This window comes from Ipomoea nil, unplaced genomic scaffold (assembly GCF_001879475.1).
Source record: "Ipomoea nil cultivar Tokyo-kokei standard unplaced genomic scaffold, Asagao_1.1 scaffold1262, whole genome shotgun sequence".
NCBI classification, from domain to species: Eukaryota; Viridiplantae; Streptophyta; class Magnoliopsida; order Solanales; family Convolvulaceae; genus Ipomoea; species Ipomoea nil.
In genome coordinates, this window is record NW_017617690.1 from 448,773 (window position 1) to 470,979 (window position 22,207).

Below are 22,207 nucleotides of genomic sequence, written 5' to 3' on the forward strand. Positions count from 1 at the left end.
ATAAGTGTTTTATTAATTAGTTTTTGTAATAATTTATTATTTTAAAATGTTAAAATTTAAAAGCTGCTCAAAGCAATTTTTTCGATCAACTTTTTGAAAAAATTATATTCCATATAATCAGTTATCACTTATCAGTTAATAGTTAATTTACCAATATCTTTCTATAATCAATTAATGCTATCAATTATTTTTACAATTAACTCAATCAGTTAACAGTCATTTACCAAACATCACTATTATAAGACAACTAATAATAGAAGGGGATAGGTTTAAATAAAGGGAAATATGTGATTTTCCTTATCCTAATGTTGGAATATTTCCTCTGTAGTAGCAACCATGTGATGTTTGTCTGCAGTGGGCCCACATTTTGCAACCCACTCGAGGTGTGGGCCCGACCCGGAGTGGCATTACGGGTAGATCCAAATGCCGTTCTTGTCGAGGGCCCACCGACACCCATTTGTCAAACCACATTTGTTGGAATTAACTTTCAATAGCCATGATGGGTCATCATCAAACTTTAGAGGGGTAAAACTATTTGTAATCTATCGTCTATATCTATTTGGTAAATAGCTATTAGCTGATTGAGTTAGTATATTTGACGAGTTGATAGCATTAGTTGATTGTAAAAAAATATTTGGTAAATTAGTTATTAGCTGATAGCTGATTACATGTAAAATAACTTTATCAAAAAATTGATTGAAAAAGATAATAATTTTTTAAAGGGAAAATGACACTTTTTCCCCCTAAATTATATACTTATAGCATTTTTCCCCCTCAATTATTTATGTAAGCACATTAGCCCCCTCAATTATTTTAAAAGTGGTGGGTTTTCCCCTTGATATATTAAATTGACATTTCTACCCTTAAAATAAACATTTTATTTATTTTACTTCTCCAACAAATTATTGTGTATATGTAGCGATGACCACGGTTTGGTTCGAACTGAACCGGACACTATAGTAATCGAATTAAAAGTTTTCGGTTATGATTCAGATCTAAAACCCAATATTTGGATTTCTATTTATTAAATTTATGAATTAAAAAAAAAAAAACTGGACCTTGAACCGTGAATCGGTGGTTCCGGATCCGGTTTGCGATTTTGAACAGTCTTTATTTTAAAATTTTATTTTTTTTATTTTAAAATAGTCTAAATTCAACAAAAAATGTATTTTATTTTTTCAGTTCGGAACATGAACCGGTCATTTCGGTTCGCAATTTTAATAAACTCTAAATATCGCGTTTTGATTCTAAATTGTAATTGGAATATTTTGGTTTGGTTGCTATAGTATCTCTTTTGTTTGAACCAAATTATAGTAATAATTTGTTAGAGAAGAAAAATAAATGAAATATTTATTTTAAATATTTATTTTAAGGGTAAATATGTCCATTTAACATTTCAGGGAGAAAAAGAGCCACTTAAATAATTCAGGGGGGAAAAGTGCTATAAGTATATAACTTAGGGGGAAAAAGCGCCATTTTCCTTTTTTTAAATTTTAACCTTTTGGAACAATAAATTGTTACAAAAAAATTAATTAATCAAATATTAATATTGATTGTTTAACTAAGTCAAGCAGCTAATAGCGGCAAACAAACGAAAATTGACGATAAGCTAACTATATATGTTACCAAAAAAGGCATTTACCTATTTTTTATTTACTAGAATTAGAATGCCTCATTTCCTTTTATTTTTAGAAAAAAAAAAAACTAAAAGAAAAAAGATTTTTGAATTACTTTACTTGGTTCAACTGTACTGTCATTAATATTTAACACATAAAATAAGCCGAATAAAATAATTTCTATGGTGTCTTTGTCTTTAGTGATTTTTTTTTCTATAAATTGTAAAGTAAATTTAATTGAATAATCAAAAAGGAAAAAAAAAAAAAAAAAGGTATACGTTTGGATTAAAAATAAAAACAACAGATTATATATTTGGATAAAAACATTATACACTTGAATTCCATGTAAACATAAGAAAGTCATACATTCCCCAAATCAACAACAACCTACTAGATAGGTAACAATAGAACTCAATTGTACTGTTTAAAAAAAATGGTTTATAGAATTATAGGGACTATATGAGCTTTTTATTATTAAAATGTTCAATTGCATTATTGATTACTTAAGTGGATTATTTGGCTATTATTATTATTATTATTATTATTATTATTATTATTATTATTATTATTATTATTATTATTATTATTATTATTATTATTATTAAAAGCAACTACAAAAATATAAACGATGGCAATAATGAAAATCATCGACGACGATGATGATGATGGCTTCATCCAAATTTGACTATTTTCTGATATCTTATGAAGAAAGATGAATAGGATCCATTGTTGTCATTTGGACTAAGGCCACGTGACATGAACAAGAAGAGAAAAAAACACATATGGTTGGCATTTCCTTCGTCCCATTATTAATAATAGCCAAATAATAATAATAATAATAATAATAATAATAATAATAATAATAATAATAATAGCCAAATAATAATAATAATAATAATAATAATAATAGTAATAATAATAATAATAATAATAGTAATAATAATAATAATAATAATAATAATAATAATAATAATAATAATAATAATAATGTGTCTAAATATCTTAATAAGAAGTTGATAAGAAATTTACCTGCAATAATAAGTAAATGAAGGTAAATTACATTTTTTTTAAAAAAAATTCAAGTACTTATTTACAACTTTTTAAATTCGATAATTTTATTTTATTGGTTATGAATTGGTTGGTCCAGTAAATTTTCAAGAGATTAGACTTTCTTTAATTCTCTCTCGTCTCTAGTTTTCGACCGCTCAAATTTTTATCCGGTCGTCGTTGTCGCCTCCGTGAAGCAAGCGGATCGGAGGCGGCGTCCGATCGTCTTCCCCTACTACCATCTCCACCTCAGACAGCGTTCGCCCTCATTGTCTTCTCTGCCTTTATTGTCTTCTCTTTCATTCTCTGCCTTCATCACCGTTTCTTTGTTTTTCATCTCGTTGTTTTGACGAGTTTCTTCCTCTCGTTTACTTCGCGAGTTCTTTTTCATAAAGCGTGAAACGATAAAACTGGTCATGGCGTATGTGAATCTCATCCGGAGTGACAAACATGACAATGAAAAAGAGATTCATCAGAACTATAATATGCATTTTAGCCTGATGGAGGTATTGTCAATAGATAACATAATGAAAATATATACTTAGGTGATGTGCATGACTATTCAACCAATGTTAGTCTTGGATACGTTTGACCAAATCATTAAAGAAGAGCTTTAAGTTCCTCCAAAGAATTCAGCTTCAAATTTGTGAAACAGTCTGCAAATCAAGTTTTCTGTAGCATTGCTAGAGAAGTTGTTTCTATGTTTGTCTGTAAGGAATGTTTGACCATTCAATCCATCTTTGTAAACGTTTCAACCTATGATTAATGAATTAGCATCTTTATTTTCAAAAAGAAATCAATAATTTAAATACATTAAAAAAAAATTGAAGACCTATTTGACTCTTCAATTCATGAAATTTACAATAATGAGTTAATCATCTAAGGTCCTCCGAGTTCGGTGGTTTCGTCATGTTTACTACTAAACTTTTAAATTGACCACTCGTGGTCCTTCGAGTTTCGACTTGTCGTAGTTCTTCCGTTAACATCTGACGTCTGCGTTGTGAAAAGTTAGGTCAAAAGAATCTTTTTATGTCCAACTCAGCCAAAACAATTGATTTCTCTCAAGAATTAGCCCTAATCTCCGAGAACATCTATCGTCGGCGCCGTGAAAAATAAGGGCGAAAGAGTCTTTTTATGTCCAGCCCATAAAAACAACTGACTTCTCTCAAGAATTAGCCATAATCTTCGAAGATTAGGGCTAATTCTTGAGTGAAATCAATTGTTTTGGTTGGGCTGGAAATAAAAAGACTCTTTCGCCCTTACTTTTCACGGTGCAGACATCATATGTTAACGGAAGGACTACGTCAGGTCAAAATTCAAAAATTGGAGGACCACGAGTGGTTAATTTGAATGTTTAGGACTAAACGTGGCAAAATCACCAAACTCGGAGGACCTTAGATATCATAAACTCTTATATTTCTTAGTTTTTTTTTTTTGAAAAATTATTTATTTGTATGATTGGAAAACCAGTTGTTATACCATGGACCAGGGTGAACCCTGGTCCTAAATTGTGTATTTTTAATATTAAAATTGTGAACTTCTATAATATAAATTGTGTTTCTAAATTTTGAGAATTTGTTAATACAATACCGGGTCATCACAAATTGTAAATTTTTACAAATAATTTATGAACATTTATTAATGTAAATTATGTATGTTTGGACTTGGGTCCGCAAAATAATTTGCTTTGGAAAACTCCAAATTATGAATAATGGTGTCAAATAAAAAATTTGAAAAATGATCTGAAGACACCATAAACTCACGCAACAATTTTGAAGATATATATGCCATCACTACTCCACCTAATATTGATAAGGAAACCCATAATTTCTCAATGGCCCCCACCTCCTTATTTTATGAATTTCACATTAATAGATATGTATCATAAATAGTTCAAGGTTAAAATTTACAAGAATGTCTTAGTTTGGACTTTTACACAATGGAAAGTGTAAGGAGTTGAAATGTAATTTCAAAGTTTTGGTAGAAAGAATTAATTGTGGGATCAAAACTTTTGAAAAATTAATTTTAAGGTGGTAATTCATCGATACAATAAAAAATGGATGTAAAAAAGTTTTGAAATTTACACCATGTGCAATGAAAATATTGTTTTGATGTTAGTTTAATTGTACATGTTTCTTGTGTTAGTTTGAATTTATTTGTAGGCTTAAGTTCATTAAATTGATATTTTCAATGCGAATTTTCCATTATTTTCTCATAAAGATATGGTTTTATACTTGATTTGAATGTTTTATGGTGGTTGTTATTGTTTTGGAATCATTGTAGATTAATTGCAAAGGCAAGGGGAAGTCCTAAGACAAAGTTGGAGCCAAAATGAAGTGAAGAATGCTGATTCAGAGAATTCGACGCGTCCAAACTTTCAAGAAGTAAAAGCTGATCGAGGATCGAGGCCTCGACGCGTCGAGTCCCATTCTCGACGCGTCGAAACTTTCCAGAAGCTACGGGCAGAATGAGTCTGGAGGACTCGATGCGTCGAGTTCATTCTCAACGCGTCGAAAGTTGCGATCTGAGTTTTGGAAGTCGGCGCTGAAATTTTTTATTTTGCCCCTATTTGACTCCCGTTCTAAAAATCCCATCTTCCCTCAACCCTAGGGTATCAAGCTGAGTTTTGGAGACAAGAAAGAGGAGATCAAGAGCTACAAGTTGCCTTGGGAAGAAAGAAGAAAAGGTAGGAAGATTTGAGAGAATTTCTTGGTCTATTCTTTTACTCTCTTTGTTACTTGTGAACTCTTTATATTATTGCAATGAATTTTAGTTTAGCCATGTGTGGCTAAGTTATCTTAGAGATTCTTGGGTGAAAGTGTTTATGAACCTATATGTGCCTAGTTATCAGATTCTTTAATATATTGACATTTGAGTTTTATAACTTGTGTTGCAATTGTGTTTTGTATTGTTGATGCTAGTAGTTAATGGCCATAATTGCTCGTTTCATAGCTAACTTTTTGTCTTAATTAACGGGAGTTAGGGCATATTTTAGGGCACCCACAATTGCACTTAACTATTGCACCTTGGGAGAAGCATATATGTTAGGGGGTTAATTCTTAGCTTTTGCGCATCAGGAGATGGTATTAGTTAAGAGTTTATTATGAATGTTTGTTCTTACATTGTTAGATGTTTATATCACGGAAGTGAATATTCACTTGTATTGTTTTAGGTTGGAGATTACATGATTAACTCATTCCCTTGTTTGCATCATCACACCTGTTTAAACCCAAATTTAATATTGCACTTTAGATTTGCATTAGGTGATTTTACACTTTAAATTAGTTTTATAATGGGAGAAGTGTCAAATAGGCCCATGTACTATTGTCAAGTGCTCAATTCCCACCATGAACTAAATTAAAGGCTAATTAACCACACTTACCTACTAAATTTGTTCAATTAGCTTTTTTTGCAGGTAATTGACTTTTTTTTGCAGGTTACCAATTCAATTATTAAAAAAAATAATTTCAAAATAATTTAAAAATTATTTAAAAAAAAAATACAGCCGGTGGCTGTATTTTTTTTTTTTCCCGGCTGTCTTTGAAATGGCAGCCACCGGCTGTCCGGCGAGGACAGCCGGTGGCTGTATTCTTTTTTTTTTCTTTAAATTTTTATTTATTTATTTATTTTAATAATTAGATAGGTAACCTGTTATTAACCTGTAAAAAAAGTCAATTGAACAAATTTAACTCGTAGATGGACCTATTTGACACTTAATTTAGTTCGTGGTGGAAATTGAACACTTCGCAGTAGTAGATGGACCTATTTGACACTTGTGCCTTTTATAATTAATCAATCATCCATGATTTTCGATTGGATTAGCTTTAAAAAAATAAATTAATAACTAGTGCTTGATATATACGTCTCGCTTCCATCAATTCTTAAAACTTTTTAAATTATACGTACTCAATGCAATATAATTAGCACAATTGCTAGTGCTTGATACGTCTCGCTTCCATCAATTTTTAACATTTTTTGAATTATATCTACTCAATGCAATATAATTAGCACAATAGTTTTTTTTTTAATCCCCTCGCTGAATTGTAGATACCTCTTTTGGGTGAAACAGCTGGTGTCGGACATAGTGTCTAAGCCCCTCGTTGAATTGTAGACACCTCTTTTGGGTGAGACAGCTGACTTGGAGATTTAAGGCTACTTCATACCCAAAGTCAAGAATCAAACCATCGATCTTTGATTAAGAATTGAGAGTCACTTCCACGTACTCAACTACACCCCCAAGTTACAATAGCTTCTCTTTAAAACTTTTTGGTCATGAGATTGCCGTTGTATTTATTTGGCTAACAAAGGTAACCCGCAATTACTATTTGAAGGTGTGCACAATGTAAGTTCCACGTTTGTGTAATAATCTACAAGCTACACAAAAAATATAGATCAACTACATGAAGAAGATCTTATATGATTGACTCAACCAAAATCTTGTGTGAGTTCGCTATTGTATTTGATTCTTATAATTTACGAGTGATCTTGTGTGAAACGGATAATTTTTTTTTAATGAAAATATAATATTTTTTTTGTATGAGTCAATAAATATTACATTTCAAGTAATACTTTTCAATAAACGAGTAAGATGTTTTAATAAAAATGTACTCCGTAATATTTGTTGAGATAATATATTTCCGACACGATGGGTCATGGGACTCATGGCCTATCAATATCAATAACGTTAACATAATTCCAAACACGTGGTTTGATTTTGCTTCTAAATAATGCCACTGAGCATGGGGCTATGGTGGTTTCCAAATTCCAATGCTAATTTGTTTTCCGGGAGAATTACATGTTGTAAAAATTAATATAAATTTACAATTTTAAGTGGTTATTTTGAAATATTAATTTATAGTAAATTTATATTTAATTTAGATTGGGTTAAAGTAAATTTAAATTTTTGCTCATAATTTATGATCTAAAAATTAATTGAGCTGTTATACGGACAGTTAATTCAGATTTTTTTAGTTAAGGTGATGAATTTAAGTATTATATGCTGATATTGATAATAGTCAAGTGATAAATTTGATTATCAAAGTGTACATATTGAATTGAAAAAAAAAATTGAAAAGACTTTTTTTTTTGGTAGAGAATTTAAAAAGACTTTTAAGTAGCATTTGTTTGACATTAAAAATAAATGTGCGTTTGCACTAATATAAAAACAATTTAACATTTTAAAGAGTTGGAATTGTATAACACTATAATTTAAATGTTCTCTCTTGTACGCAGAATATTACAAATAAAAATCAAAAGGTCACATTTGTGTGAGACGGTCTCACAAATCTTTATTTGCGAGACGGGTTAAGTCAATATACAAGTACAATACTAAATACTAAATACTATATTTCATCTTGACCCGACCTGTCTCATAGATCTTCTCGGACACGTTTCTTCTCCCAAAAGGTTGAATCCTTGGGTTAGTAGACAAGGTCAAATGCCGGTGTATACAAGGAATCTGCCCACTTTGGACATAATTCTCACACCATCGTCGTCAAAGTTCGAACCTTGGTCTCTTCTTTTAAATATTGCCCACTAAACTATTGAGCTAAGCCCGTGCAGGTTCATTGTGTTTATATCGTCCTTACTGCTAGTCTGCTAAACGTACTTGAAATGGCAGATTGTATCTTATCTGTAAATTCCCATTTTTCGTATATGTTGATTCTGGTGGCCCCACTCAATTACGTAGTGGGATAATTTCATTGGTATGCCCGGATTTCTTATTATTTACAAAGAAAAAATAATTTTGAGTCATGACAACACTTATATTTAATAAGTACACTCACTTTTACATTTTTCAAAAGAGAAAATTTCAATTTTGGTCATATAATTATAGGGGTCTTGTTAATTTTAGTCTCTGACTTTTAAAAGTGTCAATTTAGTACCTTAACTATGTAATTTTTGTCAATTTTAGTCACTTCGGCCAAATTTCACCGGAAAATTTTAATAATTAAAATAATGAGGATATTTTGGTCGTTTCACGCCTCTTTTCTTCTTCTCCGCCGAGTCCATCCCTTTCTCTCCCGTTTTCGACGTTCTTTGTCCCTGTAAACCCTATCTTTAATATCATCAAGCCTCATTTCCCCATCATCTTAGTTCATTGCATTCGCCAGAAACGGGAGAGGAATGGATTGAATCGCCTGAAAAGAATAAAAGATACGTGAAACGACCAAAATATCCTCATTATTTTAATTATTATAATTTTCTGGCAAAATTTGACCGGAGTGACCAAAATTGACAAAAATTGCATAGTTAAGGTACTAAATTGACACTTTTAAAAGTTAGAGACTAAAATTAACAAGACCCCTATAGTCATATGACTAAAATTGAAATTTCCTCTTTTCAAAATGTAATTTTAATATTAAATATGTACTTTTTTAATATATTATCGTGCACTTTTTAACAACATAATGTGTATTTTTAGAAAATCATGAGAAGCGCATAATATAATGTTAAAAGTTCGTCTTCTGCAAAGTGCAATTTTAATTCTAAATGCGCACTTTTTAATACTTTATCGTGCTCTTTTTAACAACATAATATATACATCAAATGAGAATATTATTCTCCCGTAAAAAGTGACGACTAATCTCAACTGTTCATCAGTGTTTATCAATGGTTAAATATTTTAGTAAAAAAACATATGGTCAATTTTATAATTTAGAAAACTTTTAAGAACGGATTCATTTTATAATTATTATGAAGTTGAAAGTTTAGTAATTAGTAATATCATAGCATTTAATTTATCAAATGGAGATTATGGATGTGTTCATACTTTTTACAAATGAAATAATTTTTACCTGAATCTTTACACACACACATATTAGTGAATACTTAAATTTGAAGTTGGTTCTACCAAAGGATATACCAAGTAATAATATAGAGAAGGTGAAATTTTATTTTGAGAAGTTTGTTTACTTAACGGATTTAGATATCGATTCGATCTTTGATTAATAAGAAAGTTAACAGTTGCTATTTGAAGATGCATTCTAGGTGAAATCACATTGTAACCTTAGTCGAAAAAAATCAGGAAAATCAACTTAAGTTACTCATAGCTGATCGGTTCATACCAAGAAAACTAATAAAAGACTTGATTTCAAGTATACATGTATTGGATATAATTTCTAAAACATAAAGGGATCAAAACGCTACTCATATAAAACTATAGGGGGGGTTGAAGTGAAATTATTCGTTATAAATAACGTAGCAGAAAAACAGAAATCTCTGAGATCGAGTGTGATCTACTGCTACCTCTCTTTATTCTACAAGCTTTCCACTTTCTTCTCCCCATTCCCCTCATCTCCATGGATCCTTCAAAGGTATCATCAGATCCCTCCAAAGCTTTATTCTTTTATCATCTTCTTTTATTATTTTATTATCGTACCAGAATGTTACGAGTTTGATTCTTACAAGTACTATTCAGTTGAGCTCAGTAGAAACTCTTACTGATTTGTTATATATTACGTCACTCGGTTCAAAGATGAAAATATATATTATGCCTTGAAATCGAGAGGGTGAAACATGATGTTCACACGTGAAGGTCATGAGTTTGATTCTTGCAAACACCTTCTCGGTTGAGTTGAGTTCTTCGCACAAAATTTTTCTAATACAGTATACGTTTATTGTGTAATTTGCGCACAATATATTACACATAAGTGAGGTTTATCCTGCACTTTTGGATAGTGACTACGGAATTTCTCTGGTGATCCAAAAAGATGAAAATATTATATATTTTTAGGTCCATGCAAGATATATATAATTTGCTTGAATAATATTTAAAAGTTGAAAGAAGTGATTTTAGTTTATTGTATTTGATTTAGTACCGTCCATCAAGTAGCTTCAACACACCCTTCTGCACTACCAATGGCGGAGCTCCGGTATGGAACAACACCTGCGCACTCACCGTCGGCAGCAGAGGTAAATTTCCGATCCATCCTGACTTTTGTATGAAATGACGTTTTTACCCTCTCGATTATGATCATATATAGTATATATTTAGCCTCTTAGCTTAATTATTTATGGTCTTTAATTTCTTAACGAAGTTACATATTTGATCCTTTGACAGTTAGATCAAACTTTCTTATATCTTTAAAGACTAATTCTAGTGCTTTATTGATGATTAAAGATTAAATTTAAAGTGCAAATAAGTGAACAATAAGATCCCACCTTAAATTTATTGCTTAAGTGAGTATATTAATTACTAAAATATCCTCTAAATCCCAGTACAGTGCACATGAAAGTTGGATCAAACTTTATATCAAGTATATCAACCGACATGGACATCCATCCCTACCCCACCTTTCTTCATCTTGTATTGACATGCACCAACTTTAGTTTGCCCAACCACACTAATAGTTCTCAATCTATCATATTTTTATCGATTTACCTTTCCTATGTAGTTTACAGACTATTATATAGAGATTGTGGTTTAAGGTTGAATCCTTGGTTTTGAGTATAGAGCAGCCTTAAATCGTCAAATCAGTTGTCCCATTCAAAAAAGGTGCCTATAATCCAACAAGAAGATTAATCACTGTGCCTGCCTGACAATGGAAACTCTGAATATACTAAAAAAAAAAAAAAAAAAAAAAAAAGAGTGTGGTTTACTCTATAGTTGATCTATACACACTTCAGATAATGATTACAGTTTTCATCATTAACACTCCCCTATTGAGTTGGTTTGACAGTTAACTAAAAGATTTTAAGTTTAATTTTTACACTTACGAATAGTAACGGTGAGTTTTCTAGTAAATCAGTGAAAATTTTGTAGTGATCTGATGAATATTGTTTGGTTTGGAAATGAATAGGGCCAATTCTGCTGGAAGATTATCACTTGGTGGAGAAAATTCAAAACTTCACTCGTGAGAGGATCCCAGAACGAGTAGTGCATGCGAGGGGTGCAACTGCCAAGGGCTTCTTTGAGGTCACTCATGACATTACACACCTCACCTGCGCCGACTTCCTCCGTGCCCCCGGCGTTCAGACGCCTCTCATCGTCCGCTTCTCCACCGTCATCCATGAACGTGGCAGCCCCGAGACCATCAGAGATCCCCGTGGCTTCGCCGTCAAGATGTACACCCGTGAGGTACTTAAATTACGATATGATTGGATGAGACTAACTTAGTTAAGTTTCATCTTAGTTGAATAACTAATTAATCTAACCAAGACTTGGTTGGATGGACTAATTCAGTCAATTCTCAGTCAGACAAGCTAACTGATCTAGTCCTGCCTCTCGGTTGGAGAGATTGATTCAGTTGTGTCTCGATGTGCCTTAGTTGGACAAACTGATCCACTTGAATCTTGATCGGACAGATTGTCCATCCGAATCTCAATTAGACAAACTGAACTAGTTGGATCTCGATCGAACAGACTAATCCAGCCATTTTTAGACAAATTGATTCAGTTAAATCTCAATGGGGTATACTGATTTAGTCTAGTCTCGATAAACCGACTAATTTTATTAATTTTTAACTTAATAGATTAATTCAATCGAGACTCGACATAACGGACTAATTCAATCAAATTTTGACAGAGTCTCAACTAGACAGGCTAGTCCAGTCTTTGCCGGAAAACTTTAGTGTCTGATTATGTTGATATATATATGCAGGGAAACTTTGATTTGGTGGGCAACAATTTCCCGGTATTCTTTATCCGGGACGGAGCGCAGTTCCCGGACGTGATCCACGCGTTCAAGCCAAACCCGAAATCCCACATCCAGGAGAACTGGAGAATCCTGGATTACTTATCCCACCTCCCGGAGAGCCTGAACACATTCGCATGGTTCTACGACGACGTCGGTATCCCCACCGACTACCGCCACATGGAAGGCTTCGGCGTCCACACTTTCACCATGATCAACAAGGACGGCAAGGTTAGATATAAATAATCTAACCATACATAATAATAATCTACAAAAAATCTAACCTCGTAATAGTCACAATTGATGTCTTGTTGTGTTGCCTTCACAGTAGACCGTTAGCCATATTTTATCACAGACTCAGAACATAAATAATGTACTGATGTCTACTGAGTATTGTGCATAAAATCTGATTGATTAATAACTTCTAGTTATTTAGTGTGACCAAACTACTTAATAACTCTAGTCAACTGATCTTACAGGTCAACTACGTCAAATTCCATTGGAAACCCACCTGCGGCGTCAAGTGTCTGCTGGAAGAGGAGGCGATTAGGATCGGCGGCGAGAATCACAGCCACGCCACCCAGGATCTGTACGAGTCCATCGCCGCCGGGAACTACCCGGAGTGGAAGCTTTTCATCCAAGTGATGGACCCGGATCACGAGGACCGGTTCGATTTCGACCCGCTGGACACGACCAAGATCTGGCCGGAGGACCTGCTACCTCTGCAGCCGGTGGGGCGGATGGTATTGAACAAGAACATCGACAACTTCTTCGCGGAGAACGAGATGGTGGCCATGGACCCGGCGCACATTGTCCCCGGAATATATTTCTCCGATGATAAGATGCTCCAGGCTAGAATCTTCGCCTACGCCGACACTCACCGCCACCGCCTCGGCCCCAACTATATGCTGCTTCCCGTTAATGCCCCCAAGTGTGCTTATCACAACAATAGCTATGATGGTTACATGAACTTTGTCCACAGGGATGAAGAGGTAATTACACATTTACACACCTGGTATTTCCTGGTCAATCCCGATCAAGTTGGTCAGAATGTTGGCTTAATAATCACAAGTTTTAAGTTTAAATCTCTATGAAAGTAATTTATTGCTCTTCTTTTGGACGACAAGGGAAACCTTGTCATGTCTTGTGTCTCTAGCCGGATCAGTGTTATAAAAATCGCGCCTAGGCGTTAGGCGGTCGGCCTCCTAGGCGCTCTAGATGGTCCTCAGGCGTCTAGAGGGCGCTTAGCGATTTTCAACATTGAGTCGGGACAAATATTTGAACTCGTGACCTAGTTGTTATGAGTTTGGATCTCTTGCCTTCTTGATTGGGGTTACCACAGCTTATTGGACTTCTTGTATGATGACCCTTGTTAGTCGATCAGTTATGGACAATTTAAATTTATTTACATAGTTATTTGTTAACTATGATCACAATATGAGACTACCACATACATACCGTTAAATAGTGATTGCAGATTTCCTTTATTATCTAGTGTCTCAACTTTGATGTGCATTGTGTTTTCAGGTTGATTACTTTCCCTCGAAGTTTGATAACACACGTAACGCTGAGAGGTTCCCAACTCCGTTACGTATCGTGACGGGGCGACGTGATAAGGTAAGTTAATTACCGTAATTTTTTACATACAATATATACAAAAATATATGTACAAATTATTATAATATAATCTCTAAATCTCGTACACCTATTTCATACCTATTTGTTTTGTCAGTGTGTTATTGAGAAGGAGAACAACTTCAAGCAACCTGGAGATAGATACAGATCCTGGGCTCCAGACAGGTACATACTTTCTCATCCTTAATTTCTTCGAATTTTCCATTAAATTTTTTGTCAAGTAGATGATTCATTTTATTTTATTTTTTTAAATTTTTCCAGGCAAGATAGATTCATCAACCGATGGGTCAAGTCCTTGTCGGAGCCCCGAGTCACCCATGAAATTCGCAGCACCTGGATTTCATACCTCACTCAGGTACAATTTTGGTCATGTTTAATAACATTGTTAGCTTATCAGCAAATTTTAACTTATTTAATCACTATTAACTGTTTGAATTGGTTAAACAATCAATATGAGTGTTCGATATGATTAATTAGCTTTTTGTAACAACTTATTGTTCTAAAATGTTAAAATTTAAAAAACTGCTTAATGTAACTTTTTCGATCAGTTTTTTGAAAAAATCATTTTTTATGTAATCAGCTATCAGCTAACAGGTATTTTACCAAACACTTTTCTACAATCAACTAATGCTATCAACTAGTCAAACCCACTAATACAATCAGTTTACAGTTATTTACCAAACATTCCGATCCCTTTGTTTAATTATGTATTGTTTTTTTTTTTTTTTTTGGTTGGTTGGTTGAATGTGATGCAGGCTGATAGGTCTCTTGGACAAAAGGTAGCTTCCCGCCTGAACATAAGACCAACTATGTAAGAGAGGTGGAAGGCAGTATAAATTGCTTTTGAGTTGAAATACATGCACGTTGTACTAAACGGCACCGTTTATTACTGTAAATTTGATGTTTACCGATGTTGTATTTTGGATTTTACAAAATACTATGTTGTTATATATCTGGTCCTATATGTGACGATGCAAGTAAACTGGTACGATGTAAGTAGACTGGGACAATGTTCTAGCCTGAATAAATTATCGTTATTGTGTGGTCATGTGTAATGCATTTTTGGTTATCTATCTTTGATATTTCAAATGATACTTCAATCCTTGCAGTTTTATTTGAAACGTTTGTGGATATTACTAATTGAATTGATTGTACATTATTGTTCGAAGTTTCAACACTCCACCGGATCTTGATAAGATTTTGACATGAAGATTGCTTTGAACTGCCTCGTGTGCGAGGATTGCATGTAGTAAATTGATGAGTAATATAATATTTTTGTTTTTTTAGTTTACCTCGCCTAGTTTAACTTCAAAAATATATAAAACTAATTGATCGAGCTTATATGTATATTGTTTTGAGTTTAGTTTGCACAAACATACGAGTTCATGAGCAAATACTTATACGTTAGCAATCAAGAGAACTAAAACAAGTAAACTTGAGTTCAACTACATGACTAGTGTTCACAAGATTATGATCATAATAAAATTAATTGAGCCAATATACATATTGGTTGAGTATAACTTGGACAAATATACTTAGTGAGAAAATATACTTGCATGTTAGTGGTGGAGGTTTTTTTTTTTTTTTTTTTTTTTTTTTTTTTTTTTTTTTTTTTACTTAAGTGATCTAGTTTTGCTGGATTAATTCTAAACCCATAGGATATCACCTATAGAGCTACATACTGCAGAGGTAAATCGCAAGTTGTGCAATCAACCCATTAGTTAGACTCTAGTCTTTATGCGTGCACAAGAGATCCAATCCACACCTTTCATCATCTTGAGCATGTTTCAATTCCCATTCATACTGATAGGGAATATACCCCAGACCACCACCTAAGTATATTAAGCACCCGATCGGATCTGACCCTATACACAGTGAGGATCTTTTCCCCGACCTAGTTCGACCTGACGAGGGTATTCGACTGACCCGATCTAAAGGTTACGCCTCTTATTAGCTTAGTGAGCTTCTGCTCATAGTTTTATGCTCGGCCCCGATCTGAATGCTCGGCTGGGCCTCGAGCGCATGAGATAAGCCTTTAAAGATGAACATCGACGATAACTCTTAAACAGAGCCCGATAGTCATTGGCCAGTCAAATATTCCTCTACACATGGATGCTCCTCCTTAGCCTCTGAGATCGCTGAGTGCATGGTTGACACGTGTCGCACATGTCGACCTCTCGACATATGTCTCCTTTCACCTCCTATAAATATCGCATTTGGTGCTTGTAGATAGAGTTGTAGGGGGACTTTTTCCCATTATTCCCTAGCTCTTATACATACTTATTACACGCTCGGAAATCTCTAGCCACCAGTCTTATTTGCCCTTCAAATTATACAATAACATATACGATTACGATTACCCGAGAATATTTACACAATCACATACTTCCAGTGAGGTTTTTTTTATTTTTTTTTATTTTTTTTATTATTATTAAATAAGAAAGGAGGAAACACTTCAACAATCAGCTACAATTTGAACTTGTTTATTTTACAAAGGAAACTCGAGCTCAACTATTTAAATTAAAACATAATAATAAGTTTATTATTATTTTTAGCTTAAAAATTCAATTAAGTTGCTTGAGCCTAATACAATAATACTCCTATGAATGGACCAACAGCCCATAGTTGATATATATTCTTCATGCCTAACACATAGAATGATAGACCAGTCTATATAAGTGCCCATAGTTGATATATATTCTTCATGCCTAACACAGAATAATGGACCAGTCTATATAACTCTTTATGTACCTACAACCCAATCATTATTGTGTGGATTATGGTTCACGCAAATTGTGCAGACCATATTTTGTATATTATAAAATAATGTACATTCAGTATAAAAATAATGTATATTTAATACAAAAATAATGTACATTATATTCAGGGGATGTATATTATTTTTATTCTGAATATACATTATATTGTATAATGTACATTCAATACAAAATAATGTACATTTAATATATTAAAAATGTATTTTTTGTTATGGTCCACATACCCAATAATTTGCCCCTATAACCTATATAGGCCCAAAGAACACAAGTTTACATATGTCAAATACATGTTTAATCAAGATTAAGATTTTTATGCATGCAGCCACCTGAAAAATCTATACGCAATTTTTTATTTTTTATTTTTCATATCTGGTACTAAAATTACACATCATTTCTTATCTAAAGTCACATGTATATTTGCGTCACTCAATCGACTAACGACTGTCCTGTTGGAAATTTCGTTGGTAAAATCCAATAGTAATCTTACAAAATAAGAATTATTATTTACAGAAAATTTGGGAAGGAAAGGGTAAAGAGATATGGTTCGGGTTGGTGTAGGTGGCTAGCACAAGTCGAGCGAATCGCTCTTTTCTTAAAATCTTATCGTGTTAACGGCCCGTTAATACGAACCCGTTTACCAAACCTGTTTATAACCCACTAAGAATCATTGTCATTTCGGTAAGAATCATTGATATTATTGAGATTACAACAGATATTTTGAACATGACTCAGGATGAATTTACTACATTAGGCCAAGATCCTACAACAATTAATTGATGTTCAACAATTTGAAATTTGAATTTTTATTGTGTTCAATTTTATTCTAAAAACTTGTATGGACTCCTTTAATTATGATTTTTGGATGTTATTTTATCATTTTATAAATGTTATGAATTGAATATTTTTTAGTTTGTTTGATGAATTGAACGGTAGGTTTTATTTATTTTTTTTTTATTTTTATAGAACTTAACTTTAAATTTTAGTTTTTTAAATATATTAATAGAAATAGCGGGTTTAAACGGGTTTCGTGTCATATCGTGTCGACACGACTTGAAACCTGTTAACAAAACGTGTCTATCTTATCAACCCGTTTAACCCGTTAACAAATCGTGTTCGTGTTCGTGTTAAAAATTTGAACCCGTTAACCATAACGTGTCGTGTCCGTGTTTAGCCTTATCGTGTCCGTGTCGTTATCGTGTTAACCCGTTAACGGACCCGTATACACGAATTGCAAGGTCTATGTTTGAGCACCCAAACAAAGAACCCGGCGAAGTAGAGCAAATGGATGAACACATAGGGCTAAGAAGAGAGTAGAAGCAGAGATTTTGGAGCTGAAAACTATATTTCTTGATCTTGTAGAATTGCTGCTGTTCTTCCCCTTCTTATATAGGGCTGAAGGGGTTCAATAGCCTTTATTATGGCAATTAAAACCAACCTGCAGCTCCAGTAATAGCAATTCAAAATTTAAAATTGGAATTAATTGTAATTAACTCCGTAACTGTTGAATTAAACCCACCCAACGGTCGCAACAAGAGACAAAAAGTTCTGTTTGGTTCGTGTTGTAGATAAGTCCCCAAAAAGTTCTGGTTGGTTCGTGTTGTAGATAATCCCCCAAAAAGTTCTAGTTGGTTCGTGTTGTAGATAAGCCGTTGGCTCGTGCTTTCGGCCTATCTACTGCCAAGATTCGGCCTCGACAAAAAGTTCTGGTTGGTTCAGTCTCTCGTGCTCGCCAAGGCTGTGTGTTGGGAAAATAATACCGAAGTTTGGTACAACTTAGCCCGCAAAGCCTACCAGTGTACACAAGTTCAGGCTTGATTGCCAAGATTCGGCCCCGACAAAAAGTTCTGGTTGGTTCAGTCTCTCGTGCTCGCCAAGGCTATGTGTTGGGAAAATAATACCGAAGTTTGGTACAACTTAGCCCACAAAGTCTGCCAGTGTACACGAGTTCAGGCTTGGATCAATCCTTTTCAATAAAGCCTGCTGGATCAAGCCTTTTTAGTCTAAGTTCGGGATTTGATTTGCACCCACTTTGCACGAGTTCAGGCTTGGATCAATCCTTTTCAATAAAGCCTGCTGGATCACGCCTTTTTAGTCTAAGTTCGGGATTTGATTTGCACCCCCTTTGCACGCGAGATAGAGCGTCTATATCAAGCCTTTTTAGTCTAAGTTCGGGATTTGATTTGCACCCCCTTTGCACGCGAGATAGAAGTCTAAGTTCGGGATTTGATTTTCACCTCCTTTGCACGCGAGATAGAAGTCTAAGTTCGGGATTTGATTTGCACCCCCTTTGCACGGGAAATAGAAGTCTAAGTCGGGATTTGATTTGCACCCGAGATAGAAGTCTAAGTTCGGGATTTGATTTGCACGCGAGATAGAGCGTCTATATCAAGCCTTTTTAGTCTAAGTTCAGGATTTGATTTGCACCCCCTTTGCACGCGAGATAGAAGTCTAAGTTCGGGATTTGATTTGCACCCCCTTTGCACGCGAGATAGAAGTCTAAGTCGGGATTTGATTTGCACCCGAGATAGAAGTCTAAGTCGGGATTTGATTTGCACCCGAGATAGAAAGTCTAAGTTCGGGATTTGATTTGCACGCGAGATAGAGCGTCTATATCAAGCCTTTTTAGTCTAAGTTCAAGCCTCCCCCCCCCCCATTTGCATGCGAGATAGAGCAGGATTTGCACCCCCTTTGCACGCGAGATAGAGCGTCGCCTTTAGTCTCGGATTTGATTTGCACCCCCCCCCCATTTGCATAGAGCAGCTATATTATAGGATTCAATTTCGGGGTTTGATTTGCACGCGAGATAGAGCGGCTATATTATAGGATTCAATTTCGGGGTTTGATTTGCACCCCCCCCCCCCCATTTGCATGCGAGATAGAGCAGCTATATTATAGGATTCAATTTCGGGGTTTGATTTGCACCCCCTTTGCACGCGAGATAGAGCGGCTATATTATAGGATTCAATTTCGGGGTTTGATTTGCACCCCCTTTGCACGCGAGATAGAGCGTCCCCCCCCCCCCCCCCCATTTGCATGGGGGGTAGAGCGGCTATATTATAGGATTTAATTAAGCCTGTTGGATCAAGCCTTTTTAGTCTAAGTTCGGGATTTGATTTGCACCCCCTTTGCATGCGAGATAAAGCGTCTATATTATACAATTCAATAATCTTTAAAAGAGCTCTTGTATAAATAGTAGTGCAAATTCACTTTCCAAACCAATGTGGGACAAAAGCTTCACTTTTTCCTTCATTTTTCCAACTCAATGAGTCTACTTTGAGAATCAATATCTCATTCACCCATTATCCGTTTTGAGCGTACAATATATCAATCTCTTCGTCCCACTACGAAGAACCCGAAAACCCGACCCAGATTGAAAGTGAACCCCACAGATAATTGTACCACAAAATAGCCACTTAATATGCAATTTTATACAATTTTAAAGCTATTTTTCCAACACCAACTATCGTCGGTCGCCTTGGCTTTTCTGCATCTCTTTTGTATAAAGTTTAGGCCAGTAACCAATTTATGAGCTTCGATGCACGAAAATAACATATTGATGAATTTCATAAATTGCAATTTTTAAAAGTTCAGGATCTAATTGACTTTTTGTATAAAGTTTAGGAACTTATTTGATTTTATTTTTTAAAATACAAGAAACAAGATATACAAAAGCAACAAAAAATTAATTTACTAAATTAAATCTCGAGCAAAGAATACAATTGAATCAATCCAAAGTTTGTTAAACCCATCCAACGACGTATCATACATATGCAACTCAAAGGGGATATGATTGTCGTGAGTTGTTATTCAATAATCCGTGTAACGATTTATTTCTCCATAAATATGCTTAATGACATTTTTTTTTTCTTCAAAAGGTTGAATCTTCAATCTCAACCCAACAGAGTATTTGGGAGGATGTAAATTACGGTGACTCAATAGCTCAGCAGACATGGCTAAATGTCAATATCCACAAGGAATCTGTTCGCTTTAGGCATAATTTCCACACTGCCATCGACGAGATTCGAACCTTAATTTCTTTTTTCAAGTACTATATACTGAATCAGTGAGCTAAGTCCATACGACTAATGACATATCTTCTTCAATCACGATTGGAATGCTCTTTGATCACTTCGAAAAGTTGGAAGAAGAGGTCCTTTACTTTTACGCCTTGCATCTATTTTTCTATTGTTACAAATGAGTCATTTTCAATATACACCTTTTTACCTATTTTTCTAATTAATTTTTAAACATAATACATAAATCACAGCTCAATTTACAATATTTATTATCTTTTATTTTATTTATGTATTATAATGGAGTCTTACATGGACCAACTTAAAATAAGTTTTTCCGCGGGGGAGGGGGGGGGGGGGGGGGGGAGGGGTTGGAATACGAAATCGAGTATTACATATGCTATATTTAGATTGCTAGCTTCCACGCAATTTCTAACATGGAATCTTATGGACTAATTTAATATAAGCTTAGGAATCATACATCAACAACTTTGAATATATTCATAATATAACTTATGATGCAAGGTGGTAGGGCTATTAACGAACCAAACATAAACGAACGAAGATTGTTCGTGTCTGTTTGTTAAAATTTTTGGAGTGTTTGTGTTCGTTTGTTAAGCGTTCATTAGTGTTTGTTAACGTTCGCGAATATGTTCGCGAACGTATTCATTAACATTAACGAACACGTTCATGAACATGTTCGTTAACATTAACGAACACGTTCATGAACATATATATTCGTTAACATTAACGAACACGTTCACGAACATGTTTGTTCACATTCGTAAACACGTTCGTGAATGCTTAATAACCAAACATATGAGCATGTTCATGATCACAATTCGTTCTTGAACAAGAAATAATATGTGTTCATGAAAAATAACTAAACAAGTAACACAACTACAAAGAGAACACAAACAAATATTAAACGAACACAAACGAGCTTGTTCACGAACATTATAAACGAAGAACACTAAACGAGCTTGTTCGCGAACATTATTAAACGAACACAAACGAGCTTGTTCATGATCTCTTAGCAAACGAGCTTACAACTGTTCAGACTCTACTTGTTTATAAACCGAGCTCTAAATTTTGTTTATTAATGTTCGTTTACCTTAATAAACGAACATAAACGAATGCTTACCAAACACGAACACGAATAGTTTATCGAAAGCTCTGTTCGCTAACACGCCTATATGGCGGTGGTTCGAATTCTATCATGATTTTAAAAAATTGTATAAATTGACTTATTGTGAACACATAAGAATTTGGAGATATGTAGACCAGTTGTGATACATCTTATAATTTACTTCTTCTTTCCAAAAGGTTGAACCCCAACCCTAAAGGTCCCCACACCCCGACCCTACAGAGCATATGGGAGGATGTAAATCATGTTAACTCCATAGTCCATATAATTTAGGATGCATTCATTAATTAGAGAATTTCTTTATATTTTAGAAGAAAAAATAAACTAATAAATAGAAA

The 22,207-nt window shown here is 34.1% G+C and overlaps 1 protein-coding gene across 1 annotated transcript; it reads left to right on the plus strand.

Annotated features, from left to right (window-relative positions):
- The first annotated feature begins 9,829 nt into the window (after positions 1 to 9,829).
- Positions 9,830 to 14,980, plus strand: LOC109184514 (catalase). Its single transcript, XM_019334525.1, has 9 exons — positions 9,830 to 9,979; positions 10,481 to 10,577; positions 11,465 to 11,742; positions 12,265 to 12,528; positions 12,777 to 13,289; positions 13,825 to 13,914; positions 14,030 to 14,097; positions 14,194 to 14,287; positions 14,688 to 14,980. Exons 1-9 carry the CDS (start codon positions 9,965 to 9,967, stop codon positions 14,745 to 14,747), a joined length of 1,479 nt encoding a protein of 492 aa, XP_019190070.1. The 5' UTR covers positions 9,830 to 9,964; the 3' UTR covers positions 14,748 to 14,980.
- The last annotated feature ends 7,227 nt before the right edge of the window (positions 14,981 to 22,207 follow it).